Below are 21,583 nucleotides of genomic sequence, written 5' to 3' on the forward strand. Positions count from 1 at the left end.
TCTATAGCGCTATAACATGCAAATGATCTAAAGACTTCTTCACTAAAGATGAGAATTTTAGCAAACATGTTTACAAAATTATTTGGTTAAGTAATTAAAATTATTCTGACCACTATATAAAACTCACATAAGTAAAATATAACAAAGACAATTTTCTCTGCTACTATGGAAAATGTTGGTTTAGTTATGAATGCTGCCATTTCCCTCAATGTAAGAATTGATCCTTAAACAACAGCACTGTGAGAATTACAGTAATTGAGACACACCAGCGGCTTCTTTTCCTTCCTCCTCTGCAGACAGGCTGTCAGAGGTGCCGTTCTGCAGTGCCAAGGTAGATGGGCTTAGTATCAAGCTACGACATGTAGTTTAACGTTATGCTGCATAAAAGGACTATCTGCCACCTAAAGTGAAAGCCAAATAGTTTATAAAATATACAACTCTAAATGGGGCCGAATCAAGAAAAATGCACAATTAGTGCACTGATATTCTTTTCTATCCATTTTCATCCAACTGAAGACAGAGTTTTATGTATGTGGACACCAAACAGAAACTATGTATTATAAGTTGTACATATAAGATACACACACATATTCACAGGGATGATAGAATGAATCGATAACCCATCAGTCTCATCAATTATGTATCAGTATAAAAAAGCAAACTTTCCCAGGATGTACATGTAATAATTAAAAAACCCCTAGGATCTGGATAGCCTGCATTTTATATAGCTACAGAAATGTACAAAAGCATTGTATTGTGCTATGGTCACGAATTTTTCATGAAAGTACCAAAAAGGCACTGGGAATTAAGAGGCAACGTCTAGTGAGGCAGTCAGAACAGTCAGGGTCCTCTCAACTGGGTAACTGCTACATGGACTTAAAGGCCTTCAACAGAATTTAGAGAGATGACAAAAACAAAGAACTCAAAACAAAGCAAGCAAAAACCCCACAAATTGCTGTTTAAATTTTTATCAAAATTTGAATCATTACTGTAGTGAATAAAAATTCATGAGTCAGAATAGCATGCTATCTTTTTTTTATTGTTTTCTAAATCTATTTGTACATGTAATACTCTAGTATTGATTTTACAAACAGTAGAGAGATTGTACTACAATGATATTAAACTGCAGCTACTCACCTGACAAGGAAGAAAATACTGCTTATGAAATAAGAACTAGTCATACAATATTATAAACTAATGAACACTATAAATATGCAAATGTTAACATCTCAAGGTACAATGTCAGTAACACCCTGCCCTTTAAAAAACTGGTTAAAACATTTGTTAAGGTCATGCAAAATAAACACTTTGTGAAACCCTTAGGCTCCACTCAGACCTCAAAGCAATGAAACAGAAGAGAGCCACTTTTTAGTGTCATGACTTGGCAAGTAGTAATTTATTCAGCATATTAAGAAAACTCCATTGAGAAACATACAAATATAACACTAAATTTAAATAATCATACATCTACAACCTCACCATCTAAAATGCTAAGGCTTAGAAGAGATTGCCAGTATTAATTCTTCATAAATAAGCTACATTAAAAACACAAAATATTTTCACTGCATGAGAACAGGGTACTATCCAGTCTACACAATACTTAAATGTGATTATTCTCTTTACTCTGCTAACAGTGAAAGGAACATATAAAGTTTGATAGTAACACCACTTATATCTTCTAACCCTCGCTCTGATACATTTAACCAAGGGAAAAAAAAAAAAAAAGAAAAATTCTGATTCTTCCCTCAAATTAACATGCTGACTTAAGATCAGATAAAGTAGACAAACTCTGCCTTGGTATAGAAAATGATGTTCAGTTTTACCTAATTATTTCCTTGAATTGTCATAGACTTTTCTGGTGCAATTATTTCTCACTCTCTCATACCATAAAGATTTATTCATGCGTATTAGTACCCAGATTCTCGGGAGAAAGCATTCATGCTTTTTCACCCTCATTGCAATTCTCATGAGGAAAAGCTGGGCTCACAATCTGAAAAAGTGTTGCAGAGCAGACCAAGATGGGTTCCTGGGCACAAGTAATGATGGTACAGGTATAAGCCAAGTCTGAGATTTTGAGAGAGCATCCATGTAATGTGGAGATTACTGGACCCTTGTCCCAAGTCACTCTCATAGTAGCTCATAAAGGTCCAGCGTTACTGGGAACACCACTTTGAGTACTGTTGATTCACTTATCAATTTTTTACACTTTCTTTTCCATTTTCAAAGCCCTCTATATTATGTATATTTTTTACTTAAAATTTAAAACCTCCTTGATAAACAATTTGCCTGTTATATAGAACACTGATTCTCAGTTTACAAGCATTTACCTTTAATCTCTAGGATATCTCATAATCTGTAAATCTAACCTAAATAGAGTTAAGAGCAAAATCTGCATCTGATTCATCTAAAGTCGTATCTTCTACGTAACAAGCCCTTCTAATGTCCTACCAAAAGAATCTCTAGCTTTCTTTTCCTTCATAAATTAAGCCCTTTAAATTTACTAAAACTTTATACTAGATATCATCTCAAAAAAATTTGAGGGATTATGTGCCAATGAAAGGTACGATATCAGTAATAAATTTTAAGCTTCTAATTGCAAAGACAAATGTTGTTGTTGTTAGATGCCATTGAGTCGGTACAGACTCATAGCGACCCTATATACAACAGAACAAAGAAACACTGCCGGGGTCCTGGGCCAACCTTACAATTGTTGCCAAGCTTAAGCCCACTGATGCTGCTACTTTGCTAATCTATCTCGCTGGGGGTGGGGTGGGGGTGGGGGTAGGTCTTCCTCTTTTTCTCTGACCCTCCACCTTACCAAACATGATATCGTTCCCCAGTAACTGGTCCAATAGTAGCTGATTAATGAATCACTTCTTACACTTTCTTCTGTTGTATAATATATCACTCTCTCTTTTACTAACAGCTGTATCATTTGTTAATTATTTATAAATGATACAATGATGATGGGCATCAATAGATCCAGTATAAAACTCAAGAAAATTTTGCCATAGGGGTATGACAATATTATTCTTTTTCTTTTCTTAAAGAATGCTCTCTCTTTCTTCTCCAAAACCTGTACTATCAGAAGAGGCATGGAGCTCTGAAGAATCTTTTGAGAGCCTTGTGTAACTTGAGCGCTGGCTTCGCTTATGCGTCATGCTTTTCAGATTTTCATTCTGAATAGCAGCTGGGTTAGAACTGGAACTAGGCCTCAAAATGACTTGAGAAGTATCCCTAATTCCTTCTATTTCATCAAAATTTTGGTTGGCTCTATTAGCTGGAGCACTGTTGTTATTCAGAGTCAGGGTACTAGGCGTTCGATTCAGATTGTAGGCCTTTTGGCATGCTGGCCAGTTTTCTTCAGGACTGCTGGCTATCAAGCTACATTCAGAAGGGCTTTTCTTGTCTTCTGAACAAATGGACATCCGAGCTACAATTGGATCTTGAAGGCCACTCAAGCTATGTGGTATTCCCCGTTTTCCACTGTGGTGATCATCTTCAAGCTCTATGAGATTTGCTTTTTCAAGTTGGGAATCATCAGCCGCTTCATTATGAAGAGAGTGATTGGGAGAACTTTCGTTGGATCTCACTCCCGAATCTGAGGAATCCTTTTTGTCAAGGAGTGCATCTGATAAATATTCTTTTGCTTTAATGAAGGTTCTAATAGGCTCGGCACTGTGTTCTGGAGATTTTGACATTCTCTCTACTTTCCCTTCAACTTTTTTATCTTTATCATCTTTGAGCAGTGGAGTATTATCTGATTCTTCTGGCCCAGATTCATCTTCATCACTTGGAAGTTTCTGATAGCGCAGTCCACCTCCCTTAAGCTTCAAATCGGTCTGGAAGAGACTTGACCTTTCTGAGGATTTCTTGCTTGGAAGAAGTTTGCTGCCTGACTGATCAGATTTTTCATCTTCTTCTGTGATAGGATCCAGGGGTGAAGCATCATTAGTGGAAACACCTGATGATGAATAATCTATGACGTCTCCCCTCTTCATTAAAAATGACTTCCTTCCATCTTCTTGCTTTGGTTCACTATCCTTCCCTTTGTCTTGTTCCAGGTTAGAGTGAATGGAGCCCCCAGATGAACTCTGACCCATGTAATATGTACTATGTGGAGAAGATCTACCACTAATTGTTGTAGAGCCTGTACCCCCTTCTAACTGGGACATCTGAGCAATATATTCTCTATAGGCATCTCTATACTCAGCCTGCACCTTATCAGTTAGCTTTGAAATTTCAATACTGGAATCCTGGGAATTGAGACTTGAAAGACTTGGGGTTCTGCGAGTTTGTGACTGTAAAAACAGAAAAAAAAAATTAAGGATTCAAATAGCAAACAAAAAAAGGCATAATAAGTTTCAGCTTGAAAACACTTACGTACACCAAGCATAAAAAAGTTCTCAAAAGATCAAGTGTTTTATAAAATAATTCTATACACACACTAACCAAAGCTATGTACTTATAAACACTCCTACTAGAAAGTTTTATAGGACTTGAAATAATTTTCTGTTAATATTTAAAAGTATAACAAAGTTGTATTAAAAAACATTACGAATTCTTGTCTTCTTATAATTTCAAATTTTAAACTTTTAGTTATTTAAGGCAAAAATATTTATTTTGACAAAATATAAAAATTCCTCCTAGAAGAAACGTAGAAGAGATATCTGATATATCTCAAAACCAAAATACTTAAGGTCTCCAATATATGCTTTAAAGAACCATTTCTCAAGTTTCATGACAGAAAGTTTGTCAAATTTTAATTGACAGAAAAACAATGTATTTAAAGAAATATATTAAAGAAAATATATTTCAAATAGTTTTAAAGGAATAGAGTGTAATCAGTAAAGGATCCAAATGAATAAAATCGAAACCATGAGCCCAAATAGTTGGGACTCTAGTAAAGAGAGAAATGAGTTGTTTTTAAAAGCTTGATTTCCAATATGAAATTTTATGATTAGAATTGCTTTAGATACCAGAAGAGCTACTAAATGAGAAAAAGTACAGATTAAGAAAGAGAAGGAAACAGGATAAAAAGAGTCAAGGAAGATTAAAAAGGGACAAAAGTAAAAGATAAAAACAAAGAAGTAGAAACTAGGCAAAGTCTTGCATAGGGAGAAAATATTCTCTTTTTCTTCAGAAGATCCTCTCCTGTTGGTGACAAATGTTCCAACATCATTCACCCATGCTGTGGTGGTTTTCAAACTGCAGCCTGTACACACCCTATGGTTTCTTATGTCTACTTTTCAGGGAGTCCTGGTGTGGTACTGTGGGTTAATGCTTTGAAATGCAAAGTTGGTATGAACTGCAAAGCTGGCAGTACAAGCTTACCAGCCACTCCTCTACAACAACAACATAAGGGTCAGAGTTATTTTCAATGGAATACTAAGGTGTTCCTCACTTTTTCACATGAGTATATGAGCTCTGAAGGGAGCTCTGGTAGCGTAGTGGTTACGAATCGGGCTGCGAACCACAAGGTCAGCAGTTCGAAACTACCAGCTGCTCCGTGGGAAAAAAATACAGCTTTCTGCTCCCATAAAGGTTTATAGCCTCAGAAACCATACACAGGGTCGCTATGAGTCAAACTGACTCCATGGCACATAACCACAAATACCATATGAGCTCTGGTAGTATAGTGGTTACAAATTGGGCTGCTAACCTCAAGGTCAGTGGTTCTGCGAGAGAAAGATGAGGCTTTCTGATCCCATAAAGATTTACAGCCTCGGAAACTATACAGGGTCGCTATAGGTTGGAACCGACTCAGTGGCACTTAACAACAAATATATGTCATATCACAATAAATGTAATACAGAAGCAGATATGAGAATCTAGTTTTCTATAATAAAGCCAGGTATTAAAGAGATTTTCAAGATGACAGTGAAAATTTAGTTATTTCTTGGAAAATATACTTATTTTTCATAAATAATACTTATGTAAACATAAAGTTGATCATTTTAATAAACAACTTTAAACTTTTAATACTTAAAACTTTTTTCTTAGTTTTTAATGTTGTAAATAGTTATAGCTTTAACTTATATAGACAAAGCTCTTTGGGGTCCTCAATAATTTCTAACAGTGTAAAGGTATCCAGAGATTTAAAAAACCTGAGAACTGCTACATGAATGTGAAGGGCCTGAATTTCTGGTAATAGTAGGAAACAGGAAAAATGAAGATGAGGACATCTTACAGTATTTCAAAATGAATCTCAAAGGAAAGAAAGGAACCAGTTACTGAAACAGGAAAAAGATGACCCAAACGTGGACTTACTCTGTTTTAATAAGAGAGGATTAAAAAAACAAATATTAATAATCAATACTAGATAATAAAATAGTTCTCCAACCTAAACAATTTAAGTAGACAGTATGGAGACAAAAGATAATCCAACCCTGACCCCCAGTATTTTACTAGTTACCAACCAAACAACACATAAACACTCATTTAAACTGATAGAACCCCCAGGCATTGCTTTTGCTAGCTACTGCTCCCTTTCAGATGGGCGTTCCCTGCTCTTTTCCAGATTACTTATCTTCTCTCTTTTATATCCTGTTCTGTTTGTTTATCCTAGTTTACTTTTATCCTTCTTCCCTTCTTACTCCTTTTCTCATATTTTTCTTGCTTTTTTTTTCTATTCCCATTCTTCACCTTTCCTCCCTCTTCTAATGAACACAGAAAGAACTTACCTATACCTAATATCAGATAAGAAAAAGAAAACAAACAGCCATACAGAATGTATTTATGTACTTAAAAAACAAGTTATGGTGCTTAAGTTAATGATGGAAGTTTTCCACTAAGGAAATATTTTAATGATCAACGAATTAAAGGTAATAGGAAAACAGCGAGAGAAACACTGAACTTTCCTAGTTGTAACTAAAGTAGCTGGTTCCTATTTGCTCTCATTGCCATGACCTATTTTATTGTCTTCAAAAGTTCTTAACAATTATTGAAATGCTCTTTTTCTTTGTTTTACCAACCGTCTCACTGAGGAACATAGCTCCATGAGAACACCGAGTCCCTCCATCGTGTTCAGTTAGGTACTCATTATTTTCTGAAAAACTGTATAAATGCACCAACAATTTCTCAGTGAATTAAATATTACCCTTATTCTTCAGTAATAGAAAAAATGACATTAATAAATACCTGCCAACTGAGATTACTGTGACGTGGCGCCCCTTCATCTAGGCCAAGCGTATTCAGTTCTTCAAAGCTGAAGTTTAGTGTGTAGGGAGTTTGATTGGAAAGTTCGGTGTGAGGCAATTCATTGTGTGAAGAACGCCGAGCAGGTTCACCATGAGGAACGGGGCCACTGCTGTTTTCATTAAGTAAACGTGGGTCTTCAGGGACTACCTGGCTTTCTGCAGTTCTCATTTCTAGTATCTAATGAAAAATAAAATATCATTAACATCCACAATAACAAACCACATTTTAGAAGCTTTGGAAATAGTTTTAGAAAATAAAACATTAAAAAGTTGCTACAGTGGGAGGCTGGTGTGTAGAATGTGCTCTTTAGTTGTTTAAATGACTACATACTCCTGAGTGTCTTTGTGTACATCAAAAAAGCAAAACAAAAACAGAATAGAAGCAAATATTGGTAAATGATGATGCATGGAGGGGACTGTAATCATTGCAATGGAACAAAACACGATATATATACAAGGGAGAACATCAGTTTTGCACTCATCCTATCACTCATTTCACAGTAAAACCTTTAAAAAAAAAATACAATCAGTCTTGAGCACAAGAACTGGCTACAATAACTTCCAGGATTTTATGTTTATTTATTTATTTTTCCAATGGTTTGTGTTGATGTGAATATCAAGTATTAGCACAAAGGATCTCGGGAATGAAGACATTTTTTTTTTCACAAAAGATATTAATGTCCTCCTGCAGGGATTAGAGTAAAATACGTCTACTAGTTTATCTGTCCAAAACAAGATGAGAGTCTTGTGGGAGATTCCAAGATTTTCAGAATCCTTCCTCAACCTTCTCTCTACCAAAATGAATTATGTACGTGGGTTCCTTAATTGATATATGCCTTTAATTCTTAAATTAAACACTGAATAATTATCCAATTAAAAAAACTCTTGTGCTAAAAACAAAAAACAAAAAATGAGATAGCAACCTTCCTGTAAGAGAATTTCTAATGAATTGGTATTACATTTGCCTAACTAGTATTTTTTATGTTGTTTTTGTTAAGTGCTGTCATGTTGATTCTGACTTATAGTGACCCTGTATAGGGTTTCCAAAGCCTCATCTTTCTCCCTCAGAGCGGCTGGTGGACTTGAACCATGCATCTTGTGGCTTGCAGTTCGGTGCTTATTGTATGGAGCCACCACATTTCCAACTTGAATTTTAATTCGTACTAAAATGATGTGGTGCTATAGGATCAGCACTGGGCTGCAAACTACAAGGTCAGCAGTTCAAACCCACCAGCTGCTCCTCAGAAGCCCTATACAGGGTAGCTATGATTCAGAGCAGACTCGATGGCACTTAACAACAAAATAAGCAATGGCAATAATCATCACACACATACACTCTAACTTGACCATTATGTTCTTTCTTTAGTTAAAAATTTAATTTGAGAACAAAATAAAACACAACTAGAATGAAAATTTGGAGAGCTGATGGGTAGCCTCTTTCCCAAATTTCTAAGTGAAATGCAAACAGGCAAAGGGTGTCAATCATTGCTGCGTATCTGCTCCATAAAACAGGGCTCTACATCAGTGTGAGATGCAATTCCAAAAATGTTTTAATATGGAAAACTACCAGTTAAAGCCAGTACTAATTATATCGGCACTTGTTTTATGACATGTTGTAAATGATTTTATACATAAAAAAAAAATCTTACTGTGCTTCTGAAAAGGTGCCAGTCTCCAAAATTCATATTCATCTCTTTCTTCAGTTCATCAATGTTACACTGAGCTAACACACGGCCATTTATATTTGCCTGAGTATAAATAAAGATTATAAAGACAAACGTGAAACATTTTGAGTTAGTAGTGATTAAAAAGTACATTCAGATTTAGTTTTAAAGAAAGTCATTAGAACTAGAAGACTGACCTAATAAAAGGCTGTCATCTCATGTAATTATAAAGAAGCTGAATTTGAACCACATAAGCCACCCCATATTTTTCCTAGTAATTCAGCATTAAAGAAAAACAGACGACTCTTTAAGAACTAACCTAAGAGTTAATCCTCCCAACTATTTCCAAAATTATCAATCCTGCTAGGAGCAACTTTAAATACTTTTTTCCTCTAATTTAATAAAGTATGAAAATGAATGCAAGCTGCTAGGAAGGGAGAAACTTTCGTCCTCGTGTGTCAGTCTCAGATGAAGTCTAACATGAAGGATGAGCTGGTAAACTTGTCTACCAGCTATATCAGATAACTTCTGTCATAAAGAATGTTCACCCATTGTTCACATTAGTTTCAACATCTGAATATCATAAAAATAATCTTATCACTGTAATTCTAGCTTCTCCTAAATAAATAGGAAGCAGTAGAATTTTCTTTATGAATAATAGGTAGCACATTGATTTTATGAAACATATGACCTGATTTTATGAACTATGAAAAAATTATAGAATATCTCAAAATTAGTGTACAGAGCAAATCTGGGTAGAGGTTCAGCTCTAGAACTGCAAAGAAGTCTGCATCGCTTAGCAAGGAAAAGCAGGTGTCATAATGGACTTCAAAAGGCTAGGGGGACTGTGAGTAAAGACTGAATGGGAAGAAAGCCACTGTAGTGAAGGAAGCAAAATCACTACAAAGGATTGACTCTTTCCTGACACTCGGCTGCTTTAGTCAACAACTTTGTGCATTAGAAAGGCAGTATTTGACTTCTATTCACACATATTGGCATTAACTAGCTCCATAAGAAACTTATACTAAAACCCTTCCTCACTAATTACTGGTTGTTGTTTGTTGTTAAGTGCCATCGAGTCGGTTCCGACCCATAGCGACCCTGTACAGGGTTTCCGAGGGTGTAAATCTTTACGGGAGTAGAAAGCCTCATCTTTCTCCCGCGGAGCAGCTGGTAGTTTCGAACCGCTGACCTTACTGGTTAAGACAAGTAAAATTGCAATGACTTATGCTCACAATTCTTTAAAAACTTCTTTTAGATGTCATTCTTTAAAGTATATAAACGTTGTTGTCAAGTGTTGTTGAGCCTGGTCCAACTCATAGCCACCCTGTATAGGTGTCTTGCTCTACTTTACTGTAATTGTTGTGGTTAGGTAATGTTGACTTGGTGTCAACCCATAGTGACCCTATGTACAACGGAATGAAACACTGCTCAGTCCTATGCCATCGCCACAATCATTCTTAGGTTTGCCTATTATTGCAGCCACTGTGTCCGTTTGTCTGGTTGACAGTCTTCCTTTACAAGTAAGTTGTCCTTTTTCTTCCAGAGTACATGAGACAACACCTTGCCGTCCTTGCTTCTAAGGAGTATTCTGATTATACTTCTTCCAAAACAGATTTTTCACTCTTCTGACAGTCCATTATTGTTACTGTTGTTAAGTACAGTGGAGTCGGTTCTGACTCATAGTGACCCTGTACTGGGTTTCCAAGGTTGTAAATCTTTATGGGAGCAGAACGCCTCATCTTTCTCCTGTGGGAACAGCTGGTAGTTTTGAACTGCTGACCATGAGGTTAGCAGACCAATCCATAACCACTACTTAGTCCGTAGTATAATAAATATCCTCTACACCATTCAAAGGTATCAAGTCTTCTTCGGCTTCCTTATTCACTGTCTAGTTTTTACATATATATATTGTTGCTGGTGTTATGTGCCGTTGAGTTGGTTCTAAATCAAAGTGACCATATGCCCACATAAAACCCTATGTGGTTCTGCACCATCCTCACAACTGATGTTACATTTGAGCCCACTACTGCTGCCACTGTGCCAATCATCTTTCATCTATATAAGGTGACTGAAAATACCATGGCTTGAGTCTGGTGCATTTTAGTCTCCAAGTGACATCTTTACTTTTTAACACTTTAAAGAGATCTTTTGCCACAGATATACCCAATGCAATACATTTCCTCTCTGCTGCTTCACAGGCATTGATAGTGGGTCCAAGTAAAATAAAACCCTTCACAAGTTCAACCTTGTCTTTTCCTATCATGATGTCGCTTACTGGCCCAGTTGGTAAGGACTTTTTATTTTGAAACGTAATCCATAGTGAAGGCTGCATTCTTTCATCTTTATCAGCAAGTGCTTCAAGTCCTCTTTAGTGTCAACAGCAAGGTTATGTCATCTGCATACTGCAGGTTGTTAATGAATATTCCTCCAATCCTAATGCCACATTCTTCTTTATAGAGTTCAGCTTCTAGGATTATTTGCTTAGCATATAGGTTGAATAAATATGGTGAAAGGGTAAAACCCTAACCACACCTTATCTTTCCCAATTTTAAACCATACAGTATCATCTTGTTTTATTTAAATGACTGCCCCTTGGTTGTTATTGTTACCTGCCATCGAGTCAGTTCGAACTCAAAGTGACCCAGCACAGGGCTCCTGCGGAGGGGTAGTCAGTTCAAACAACCAATATTGCTGTTATCAGCCCAGTGCTTATCCTACAGTACAACACCAGGACTTCAGTTAACATCTTTCTGGTATTCTCTGCTTTCAGTCAAGATAGATGATATCAGCAATGATATTCCTCATTCCATGTCTTCTTCTGAATCTGATTTGAGTTTCTGCCACTTCCCCGTTGGTGGGGACTGCTTCAACTGTTTTTGAATTATCTTCAGCAAATTTTTAATTGTATGTCATATTAATGATACTGTTCAATAATTTCTGCATTCTGTTGGAGTGTCTTTTATCATTTTTTTAGAATGGGTGTAAATATGGATCTCTTCCACTCATTTGGTAGGTCCATCTGTCTTCCAAATTGCTTGGCATAGACAAGTGAATGCCTCCAGCACTGCACCTGCCTTTTGGTATTTGGTATTTCATTCATTCCTGGAGTCTTGTTTTTTACCTTCAGTACAGCTTGGACTTCTTCCATCAGGTCTTGATCACATGCTACCTCCTGAAATGGTGAAAGTTAACCAATTCTTTTTGGTACAGTGACTCTGTGTATTCTTACGCTGATATTAAAAGCCTTAGTAGAAATATCTACTTTAACTAAGATTCAGTCACAATTACCTTATCTATAAGAAGGTTTCCTCACAGTATCAGGCATTACTAGCCAACTTTGTAGTAGCTATTAGAATTGTAAGAATAAGATCTAGGAGAAAATAAAATTCCTCAAATGTACTGCAAACCCAAACCTAGAAGATTTTATCAAATGTCTCATCCTAAAACATGAACATGAAAATTTGAGGGATATGAAGTAAATATAGTTTACTATGATAATTAAGTCATACAATAATATTCCAATTCAAGAAAATGTAACCTAAAATAGAAGGACTTCAAATGCTATGTTACACATTGGAAAGATGAATCATTATTAATCTAAATGTGAAATTCTTTAGACCTCTGTATTTATCATCATTGGACTTGTATTAAGTTATGTTTTAAAAATAACACTGTAGTAAACTATTGCTTCTTTTATCTGTATGTAAGTCCTGGTGTGGCGCTGTGGGTTACTGCGCCAGACTGCAAAACTGTTTGAACTGCATGGTTGGTGGTTCAAGCTCACCAGCTGCTCCTCAGAAACCTTATGTTGTTGTTAAGTGCTGTAGAGTTGGTTCCAATCCATAGCGACCCTGTACAGGGTTTCCGAGGCTGTAAATCTTTACGGGCGCAGAAAGCCTCATCTTTCTCCCACGGAGCAGCTGGTAGTTTCGAACTACTGACCGATTCGTAGTTTTGCAGCCTGATTCATAACCACTGCGCTACGGAAACCCTATACAGGGTCGCTATTGGTCAGAATCGACTCATCGGCACTTAACAACAACAACAATATGGGATAATATCCTATTTTAGTCAGAATCATGTTTCCATTTAGAGTTTTCTCTTTTCAACAGAGAATCCATCTTAGAAGTGAAATACAAAACTATCCATTTTCCACAGTCTTGTCTTGTGCACCCTTGGCCCTGTCTACCAGTTAGCATGCAGTAGATCACCTTTTTGATTGTTGCGCAATACTGGGGCAGTACACTCTGGTCTAGTCCTTCTATCTGTCTCAATTTCTCACAGACTGCATCCACATTCATTGAATTCAGCGATACTACTGGTCCAGAGGCTGGGCCTGACCCCTAGGTTAGTTTAAGGAAAATACATGGTAAGAAAAACAATTAATGCTTGTATATGAGGTTACACGGCATAGAAAAACTCATTCAATCATTACTGTGAAGTACCCTGATTAACCACACATTTTTAGATAAAAATGAAAATAACAGATGTTTGTAATAAGACAAGGAAATATTATAAACCATGATACCATTGTATACATTATCTTATTGTTTTCATATAACCTAAAAAAGTACATCAATAGTTACCTTTTAATGCAGTAATGAATTACAAATGCTAAACAATTAGCAAGCACTTTTTATAATTACGCTAGTTCTTTCAGGATATAGAATAAACATCGACAGACTTAGAATCAAGTTAAAAACTGTTGGCTTTCATCTAAGGAATTATTTTTCCCCAGAAAGATACAGTTGATTGTTTTAATTTTTAGACACGAAAAGAAGTATAAAAGATATGTTCTATTCCTTTATCTCTAGGCAAACGTCTAATATCTCTAGTTTGAAATTGTATAACATTCAAATAGCAAGTAGTTCAAAATATCAAGTACCTACAGTTATAATTACAAAGCTGCTAATATATTTAAAATTTACTAATAATAACCCTTAAATGTATGAAAAGCTAACTAACACTATATCTGAAAGCAGCATAACCCAATGGTTACACAAAACCTGGAAAAGAAGTAGTATATATCAACAAAAAATTTTATTTTATGGTGATTCACTTTTCATATTTTTGAAGGGTTCATAAACAGTACTCCCCATTCTGGAACCACCAGCTTCTTTTCCTTGAACTCATGATCTATTTTCTCTTAGTAGTTTCCCAAAAGGCTCCCATTACCATCGATCTTAGTTCACTTCTATTTATTTTTCTTTTCAGATGTTATGTTTTCTTCATTTAAGGCATTTCTGCTACTTAGTTAAAAATTTAATACGAGTACCACAGTATTAAATATGCTGATAACTCTATACATAGTTATATTTTCTGCCTAGCTGAGTGTATCCAATATTCATAGTATAATGATACTACTGGTGTTAGCACTGTAGGATAATGCACTGGGCCATAAGGTCAGTTTCAACTGCAAGATCAGTGGTTCAAACTCACCAGCCACTCCTTGGAAACCTTTTACAGGGTCACTATGAGTCAGAACAGACTCAACGGCACTTAACAACAACAACATCATAGAATTAGAATCTTGGTGCCATGCTGTAGGATAAGCACTGGACTGCTAATCACAAAGTTGATGGTATAAATCCACCAACCACTCTTTGGAAACACCTATACAGGGTCTCTATGAGTTGGAACTGACTTAATGGCACTTAACAACAATACCATAGAATTTGGAGCCCTGGTGTAGTGGGTTACATACTGGGCTGCTAACTGAAAGGTCAGCAGTTTGAAGCCACCCGCTGCTCCATGGGTTTAGAAAGATAAACCTTTCTGCTCCTGTAAAGATTTACAGACTCAGAAATCTTATACAGGGTTGCTATGAGTTGGAAGTGACTTGGCGGTATACAACAACAATCATACAATTAAAAATGGTTCTGTAAATTTTTAATAATCATGCTGCTTTTAACTACTTTTTCTTCTTTAAAAACTGTTTTATTAAGATATAATTCATCCATTTAAAGTGTACAATCATTTTTAGTATATTTGCAAAGTATTTTAATATATGTTTGTAGTATGTGTCATCATTGTCAATTTTAGAACACTTTCATCACTCAAAAAAGAAATCCCATACCTTTCACAGTTACTCCCCACTATCCCCCTAACACATATTTCCAGATCTAGGAAACCATTAATGTACTTTTTTGTCTCTATGGATTTGCCTATTCCGGACATTTCATATAAATGGAATAATACAATATATGATCTTTGTGTCTGGCTCCATTCACTCATCATATTTTCAAGGCTCACTCATGTTAGAGTATGTACTAGTGCTTCATTCCGCTTTTATTGATGAGCAACATTTATCTTATAAATGATCTTGAGTTCTTATTTTTCAAGTGCTTTTATTACTTAAATGTTCTCCTTTCTCTGGATTATATTTATACTTGTTTATATATTTTTGGTTTAAAAATCACAATAAAACAATTTGATCTAGTACTGGACTGCAACCGATAGCATAAAATAAATATTCATGAGTCCATACTGATATAAACAAATGATCAAGGGAGCTTTCCCTTACAGAATTCTAATTAACAAATGAAGAAGAGAGAAGCAGAAAATCACCACTGGGCAGACTTCACAATACTAAAGACTGTACACAAGATCCATGGATGGGTGCTAAAATTAACGGACAAAAGTTCAAGCAAAAGCAGGAGAGTTGCATAGTTTCAAAGCATCTCCCCAAAGTTAATTACAAAGGGAAAAGTAAGAGCCACTGGTATTGAAACCTGGCAGACAGCACCTAAACCAGTGATCAAGGTTAGCATGACCAGGGCTAAGTCCTATGAACATCATGGAGCCTCTGATGTGATGCACTGGGAAGGGAAAAACATGATTTCTGTGGTATTTGTGCCAAAAATGAACAACCTCCTTCTAATCATGAGAAACTCAATTTCAGAGACATTATAAAAAATAACTAACCAGTGTTCTTCCAGAATGTTAAGTAAGGTCATGAGATACCAGGGAAGACTGAGCAACGTAGAAACTGGAGAAGACAATGGAGAATAAATGAAACTGGATGGAATCTTGGACTAGAAAAATGATACTAGCAGAAAAACTGGCAAGCTTTAAATAAAACCTGTAGTTCAGTTAGTAATTGTACCAATTTTATGTTGTCATTAAGGAAATACTATCTTTGCAACTTTAAGTCCAAAGTATTTTAAAGTAAAAAGTTTCGTTTTTTTCTTTAAGTTACAAAATACTAGGACTGTGCTAAAAAGGACAAGTACAATAGGTATTGATCAGATTAAGTCAGACAGTTTAGGGGAGGGGAGTATAAACTGCTGAAGAGCATTTGTTTCCATGGAGATTGGGAATTCAGCAACACAGAAATGTTAATAACATTAAACTTTCAAACCAAGCCTACTGCCATCAAGACAATTACAATTCAGAGATTCTCTAAGAAGAAAGTAGATAGGATCCATAGGGTTTACAAGGCTGTCAATCCTTAAGGAAGCAGACTATCACATCTTTTCAACTGGCCTTTGGTTGGCAGCTGAATTCTTTAGTCACTGCACCACCAGGAATCCTTTAATAACATTAAACAAACAACAAGAAAACTCCTTAGCCACTGAGTTGATTCTGACTCATAACAATCTGATATAGGGATTCCAAGATGGTAAATCTGTATAGGAGCAGACAGTCTCATCTTTCTCCTAAGGAGCAACTCATGGGTTTGAACCACTATTCTTGTGGTTAATAGAACAACGCCTAACCCACAGTGTCATCAGAGCTGCCTTTTTAATAACACTGTTGTTGTTGCTGTGTGCTGACAAGTTGGTTCCTACTCATAGCTATCCTATATAGAGTTTCTGAGAGCAGCTGGTGAATTTGAACTGCCAACTGTGTGGCTACCAGTTTAGTGCTTACCCTACACCGTCATATTAAGATTTTTCTAAAATACAAAACCTCCATATAATTTTACTTTCATGATCCCTTAAAACTTTTATATTTTAGTGACTATTATGAGGCATATTTTCTTCCCTCATTGAGAATTACAAGGGCAGTTCAACATTTTTCTGGAAAAAATAGAATTTGAAGGTAATGAAAATTTCCCACAAACTTTAAAAATCCCTGCATATAAGTAAGATGCCTATTATTTCTGTATGAGTTTTGTGGGGTGACAAATTACTTTAAGAATTTTGTCTTTGTCCTTAATTCCTCAAAAACCTTGGAATTTCTACAGTGACTGGACTGATTTTGTAATTCATGGAGAGCTTACGCTAACCTTGACTCCAAAACCCAAAGCTAAATAACAGGCCACCTTTGGGGAGGAGAGGGAAGTTGGAGATTAAGTTGAAATGTGGGCAATGTACCAATCAATCATGTCTATATAATCAAACCTCAGAAAGAAGTCTGAATATCAAAGCTTGGGTGAGCTACTTGGTGGGGGACAGATACGTAGAAAGTCATGTATCCCTGGAGACATAGAAGCTCTGTACTGGAGATCCACCTAAGAGTAACCCTATGCGTCTCTTCTTTATGCTGGTCTTTATTGGTACCCTCTATAATAAAAATGTAGTCATTAAGTACAGTGCTTTTCTGAGTTCCTTGAGTTATTTCAGTGAATAGTTAAACCTGAATTCGTAACCAGCAAGCCATAAGTGAAGTTGTCATGGGGATTCCCAAGATTATGGCTAGTGTCCTGAGGGGTCAATGAGAACTTCCACATTTGTATCCAGCAGGTCAAAAGTGTGGGCATCCTCAGGTCCCTCATACCTGCAGCTTGGGCAGACCTGGCAGTCTGGAACACTGAGCCCTTCCCACCTGGTGAGATGTGACCTAATGCACTGCAGTTACTATAGGAACTGATTTTACAATTTTTAAAAGCTTTATAAGAAAAGATACATAGGCACACATGGACATAAGATCCCTGTAATTCCAACAAAGCTATAGTCTGACTTTTGATTATTTTTAAGTTGGTCTGTATCGATCTAAGCGTAAATCAGCAAGTACCTCAAATTATTTTGTGAAAGTAAAAACAACAACAACAACAAAACCTACACGCACACACAAAAAAAACTGCATTCAAGCTTTTGCTCTGTTTTCTTGACCTGCCTGAATTTAAAAAAAAAAAAAAAAAATCAGTTAAAAATATTCACTGTCAAGATTATGAATCATTTCATGCAAAATTCATTGCTTAAATAAACATATCCATTTAAGATTCACTTGAACACCATTCAAAAGTATTTTCATAGCGCATCCCAAAACTAAATAGCTATTATTTAATCTTATTTCCTAGATTTTAAGATAACACTGACTGTAAAATGTTTCCTCAAATTTAATAACTTCTTTTGTTGTTGCTTATTAGCCCATTAAACACTGAAGATAAGACAACTTATTTTTTTAAAAAGATAACATTATGTTCCTTTGAGTAAAGGACATATGGTAATTGCCTGTTAGGTCTTTTTGAAAATATTGTATCTAATGAAAGAATGCTGAAACCACATAAATCTTAGTAACCAAACTGGATGGAAATCTAATAAAAAGAAGTAAGAACAGTATCAATATGATAAGAAACATCAAAATGTAGATTCAAAAATTCAGTAAATAGAAAACTAATTACATTACTTTAAGAATACACAGATAATTAAAATGATAATATTTTAGAGTTTACCATGCATTCTTAACTTGAAATTTACCTGTTAGAAGTCAAGAACAGATAATTTCAGCATACATCAAAATTTAAAAGAAAAACATTTTCTAACATGAAAAATTAAATGCAGAAAATGTTAGTTTAAACTGTTAAATATCAACTTCAAAATGCACACAAAGCAGAATTCTCTGGGTAAAAATAAAGCTAAAACAACAGACTAAAATTACCTTGTGGTAACTACACCATTTTATATTGTAAGTAGATTAAAACTATACTTTAGAACATTATCATTTTTGGTGAATTTATTAAGTAAGCTTAGAACTGATTAGCCAGAAATGAGTGCCATGCAAAGGCTGAAAGCACTTATTAAAATAAATCCAAGGCATTGAAATGAGCATAAATTTATAAACAGCCCAGCATGAAGTTGCCAATGATTGCTTCTAATATAGTCTAACAAAAAGTGAATAAAAGTCCACTGTGAGTTCTGTACCTGTCTCTGTTTGTTAAACCCAGAGTCATATGGCTTTAAGGAAGGAATAAAACAGAATGAAGGACACAAGCTTAAAGTAAAACATTAATTATACATATATAATAAACACAAGCAAACTCTTTTTCATTCATCTCATGTTCCTATCTACAGCAACACAAGCAAGAAAATACAAACACACACACAAATCAGTTTAATTTCATTAACATGTGTTAGCAATTTAAAAATTGTACTCTCAAAATTTATATATTTTTTCTATTAGAAATTAAATCATGGGCCATAAATTCAACAGGAAACCCAGGTATATCAAATTTGCTATGAAAAGTCAATATTCCTATTATATATAAGTTTGAAATTAATTTTTTAAATTCAGATTTATAATTAGTTAATGTTAATCAATGTAAAATAAGGTTTAATGACTTAGTCTATCATATGATCACTTCATAAACAGAAATATCTAGCCACACTATAGTTAATATTAAAAAATATACAAATTTGGGTTTTGGTTCACTGAGTACATAGCACATAGTGCATTGAATATGTAATTTCAAAGGAAAAGACTTAACATTACAGATTAAGAAACCAAAAATGTTAATATTAGCATACTACAATTAACATAACTATTTTAGTGATGCAGATTTTTAAAAAAACTCAATTCAAAGCAGACAACCATTGCTGTTAATTATTTTTCTGGACCTATTTGGTTGGTAGTAAGTATTCTTAAAATACTTAAAATAATATAAAACTGAATGGCAATATTGTTTCCAAGTTCATTTACAATAAAGGGTAGTGCTTTGCTACCCTAACGTTCTCTGTATTTTTCTATTAATGTATTCAATATCTGATGTACTTCATGGCTGCTCTATGTGGCAGCACATACATTAAAATGAAAATACTTCATGGGAACATCATTTTCTATTCTCAAATGTATTAGACACAGGCTTTTAAGAAAAACCTATGTGAGACAGGCAGCATTATAGCTGTGAAGACTTACAAAACTATTACAAGAGGGCTAATGACGTTAGTTTACTGTAAGATAGCCAGAATCCAAAAGAAAGCTACTATTAATCTACTGGAAAAATCAACTTAATCTATATACTAAGTGATAAAATAATAATTAAAGTTGACAGATGAGGTTTTACACATTTTAAGGTTAAAAACAAGTACTAAACAACTACATTAATTACGATTTTATTGATTAACATTTCACTGGATTTTAGGATTTCAATTGCATCATTACTGATACTGCATTTCTGTTAAAACATCCCAATTTTGTATTCTAAAGGAAATCTATGATGCCGTCACTCCTTACCCAAGGCATCTGTAACATTCTTGTCCAGGTCTTCTCCTGAACAATGACAGACAGTTTAGTTTAGAGAAATGCTTCTTTGAAACAGTTTCTAAATGCTATGCCAGTGATGGAAATAAAAATCATCTGTAGTTGGTCCTCAACTATTTTTACTTTATACTTGGCCAGCCCACTAATTGGATCTTGTTTAATGAAAACGAAGACCTTCATTTTTAATATCTTTATTATTGGAATGGTTTTCATCATTATCTAAAAGTAAAGATTACATGTTGCTGTTAAATGACGTAGAGTGGGTTCTGACCCATAGCGACCCTGTATAGGGTTTCTGAAGAGCAGTTAGTGAGCTTGAACCACCAACCTTATGGTTCAAACCGGCTTTGCAGTCCAATGCATTAACCCATAGCGCCACACCAATACTGATGGGAAACCAGGATACTGAATTAGCACTGCCTTTGTAATTCTAAAGTTTTGTACAACTAAATTTTGTGTGAATCCATTATTCATGCCATTCCAATGAAGTACACCACTCAAACTCACCAGCTGCTCCTCAGAAACCCTATACAGGGTCACTGTGAGTCAGAACTGACTTGATGGCACTTAACAACAACAATATACCACCAGAATAGTACTTGGTAGATACTCAATAAACATTTGTTGAACCAATGAATGGATCACACAGGCTCTGTAATATTTGAAGCAAATAATTCAAGAAAACATAAAATGGTAAAGAAATTCTAAAAACACAATTACCACCATGGACAATATACCTTAAGTAAAAACAGACTATAGTACTGGTAGCGTAGTGGTTATGAATTGGGCTGTGATCCGCAAGGTCAGCAGTTCGAAACTACCAGCTGTTCCGCGGGAGAAAGAGGAGGCTTTCTGCTCCCGTAAAGATTTACACCCTTGGGAACCGTGTACAGGGTTGCTGTGAGTTGGAACCGACTCCACAGCACATAACAACAACAACATAGAACACATGTAGTACTGGGGTGGCATTATCGGTTAATAAGCTGGACTGTACAGTCGATTGAGGTTCCTTGCAAACCCTATACAGGGTCTCTGTGGGTCAGAACTGACTTGACGGCACTTAACAACAACAACGTAGTACTCATGGTGTCCTTGGGTGGTACAAACTGTCAATGTGCTTGCCTGCTAACTGAGATATTGGAGGTTCGAGTCTACCAAGAAGCACCTTAGACGACAGGCCTGGCATTCTACTTCTGTAAAATCAGCCAATGGAAAGCCTATGCATGTAATTCTGCGCTGACACACATGGGATCATTATGAATAGGAGGTGACTCGGTGACAGCTTTCTCTTTA

General features: G+C 35.5%; 1 protein-coding gene across 1 annotated transcript in view; it reads right to left on the reverse strand.

Moving 5' to 3' along the window:
• Nucleotides 1-3,044: 3,044 nt before the first annotated feature.
• KIDINS220 (kinase D-interacting substrate, 220kDa) overlaps nt 3,045-21,583 on the reverse strand; it is a 151,173-nt gene continuing 132,634 nt past the window's right edge. Inside the window, exons 24-27 of the mRNA XM_006864003.1 lie at nt 13,078-13,209; nt 8,849-8,947; nt 7,141-7,377; nt 3,045-4,301 (exon numbers count right to left, since the gene is read on the reverse strand). Of these exons, the coding sequence (XP_006864065.1) occupies nt 3,045-4,301; nt 7,141-7,377; nt 8,849-8,947; nt 13,078-13,209 (1,725 nt within the window). The remainder of the gene's footprint in view (nt 4,302-7,140; nt 7,378-8,848; nt 8,948-13,077; nt 13,210-21,583) is intronic.

This window comes from Chrysochloris asiatica, unplaced genomic scaffold (assembly GCF_000296735.1).
Source record: "Chrysochloris asiatica unplaced genomic scaffold, ChrAsi1.0 scaffold00058, whole genome shotgun sequence".
NCBI lineage: Eukaryota > Metazoa > Chordata > Mammalia > Afrosoricida > Chrysochloridae > Chrysochloris > Chrysochloris asiatica.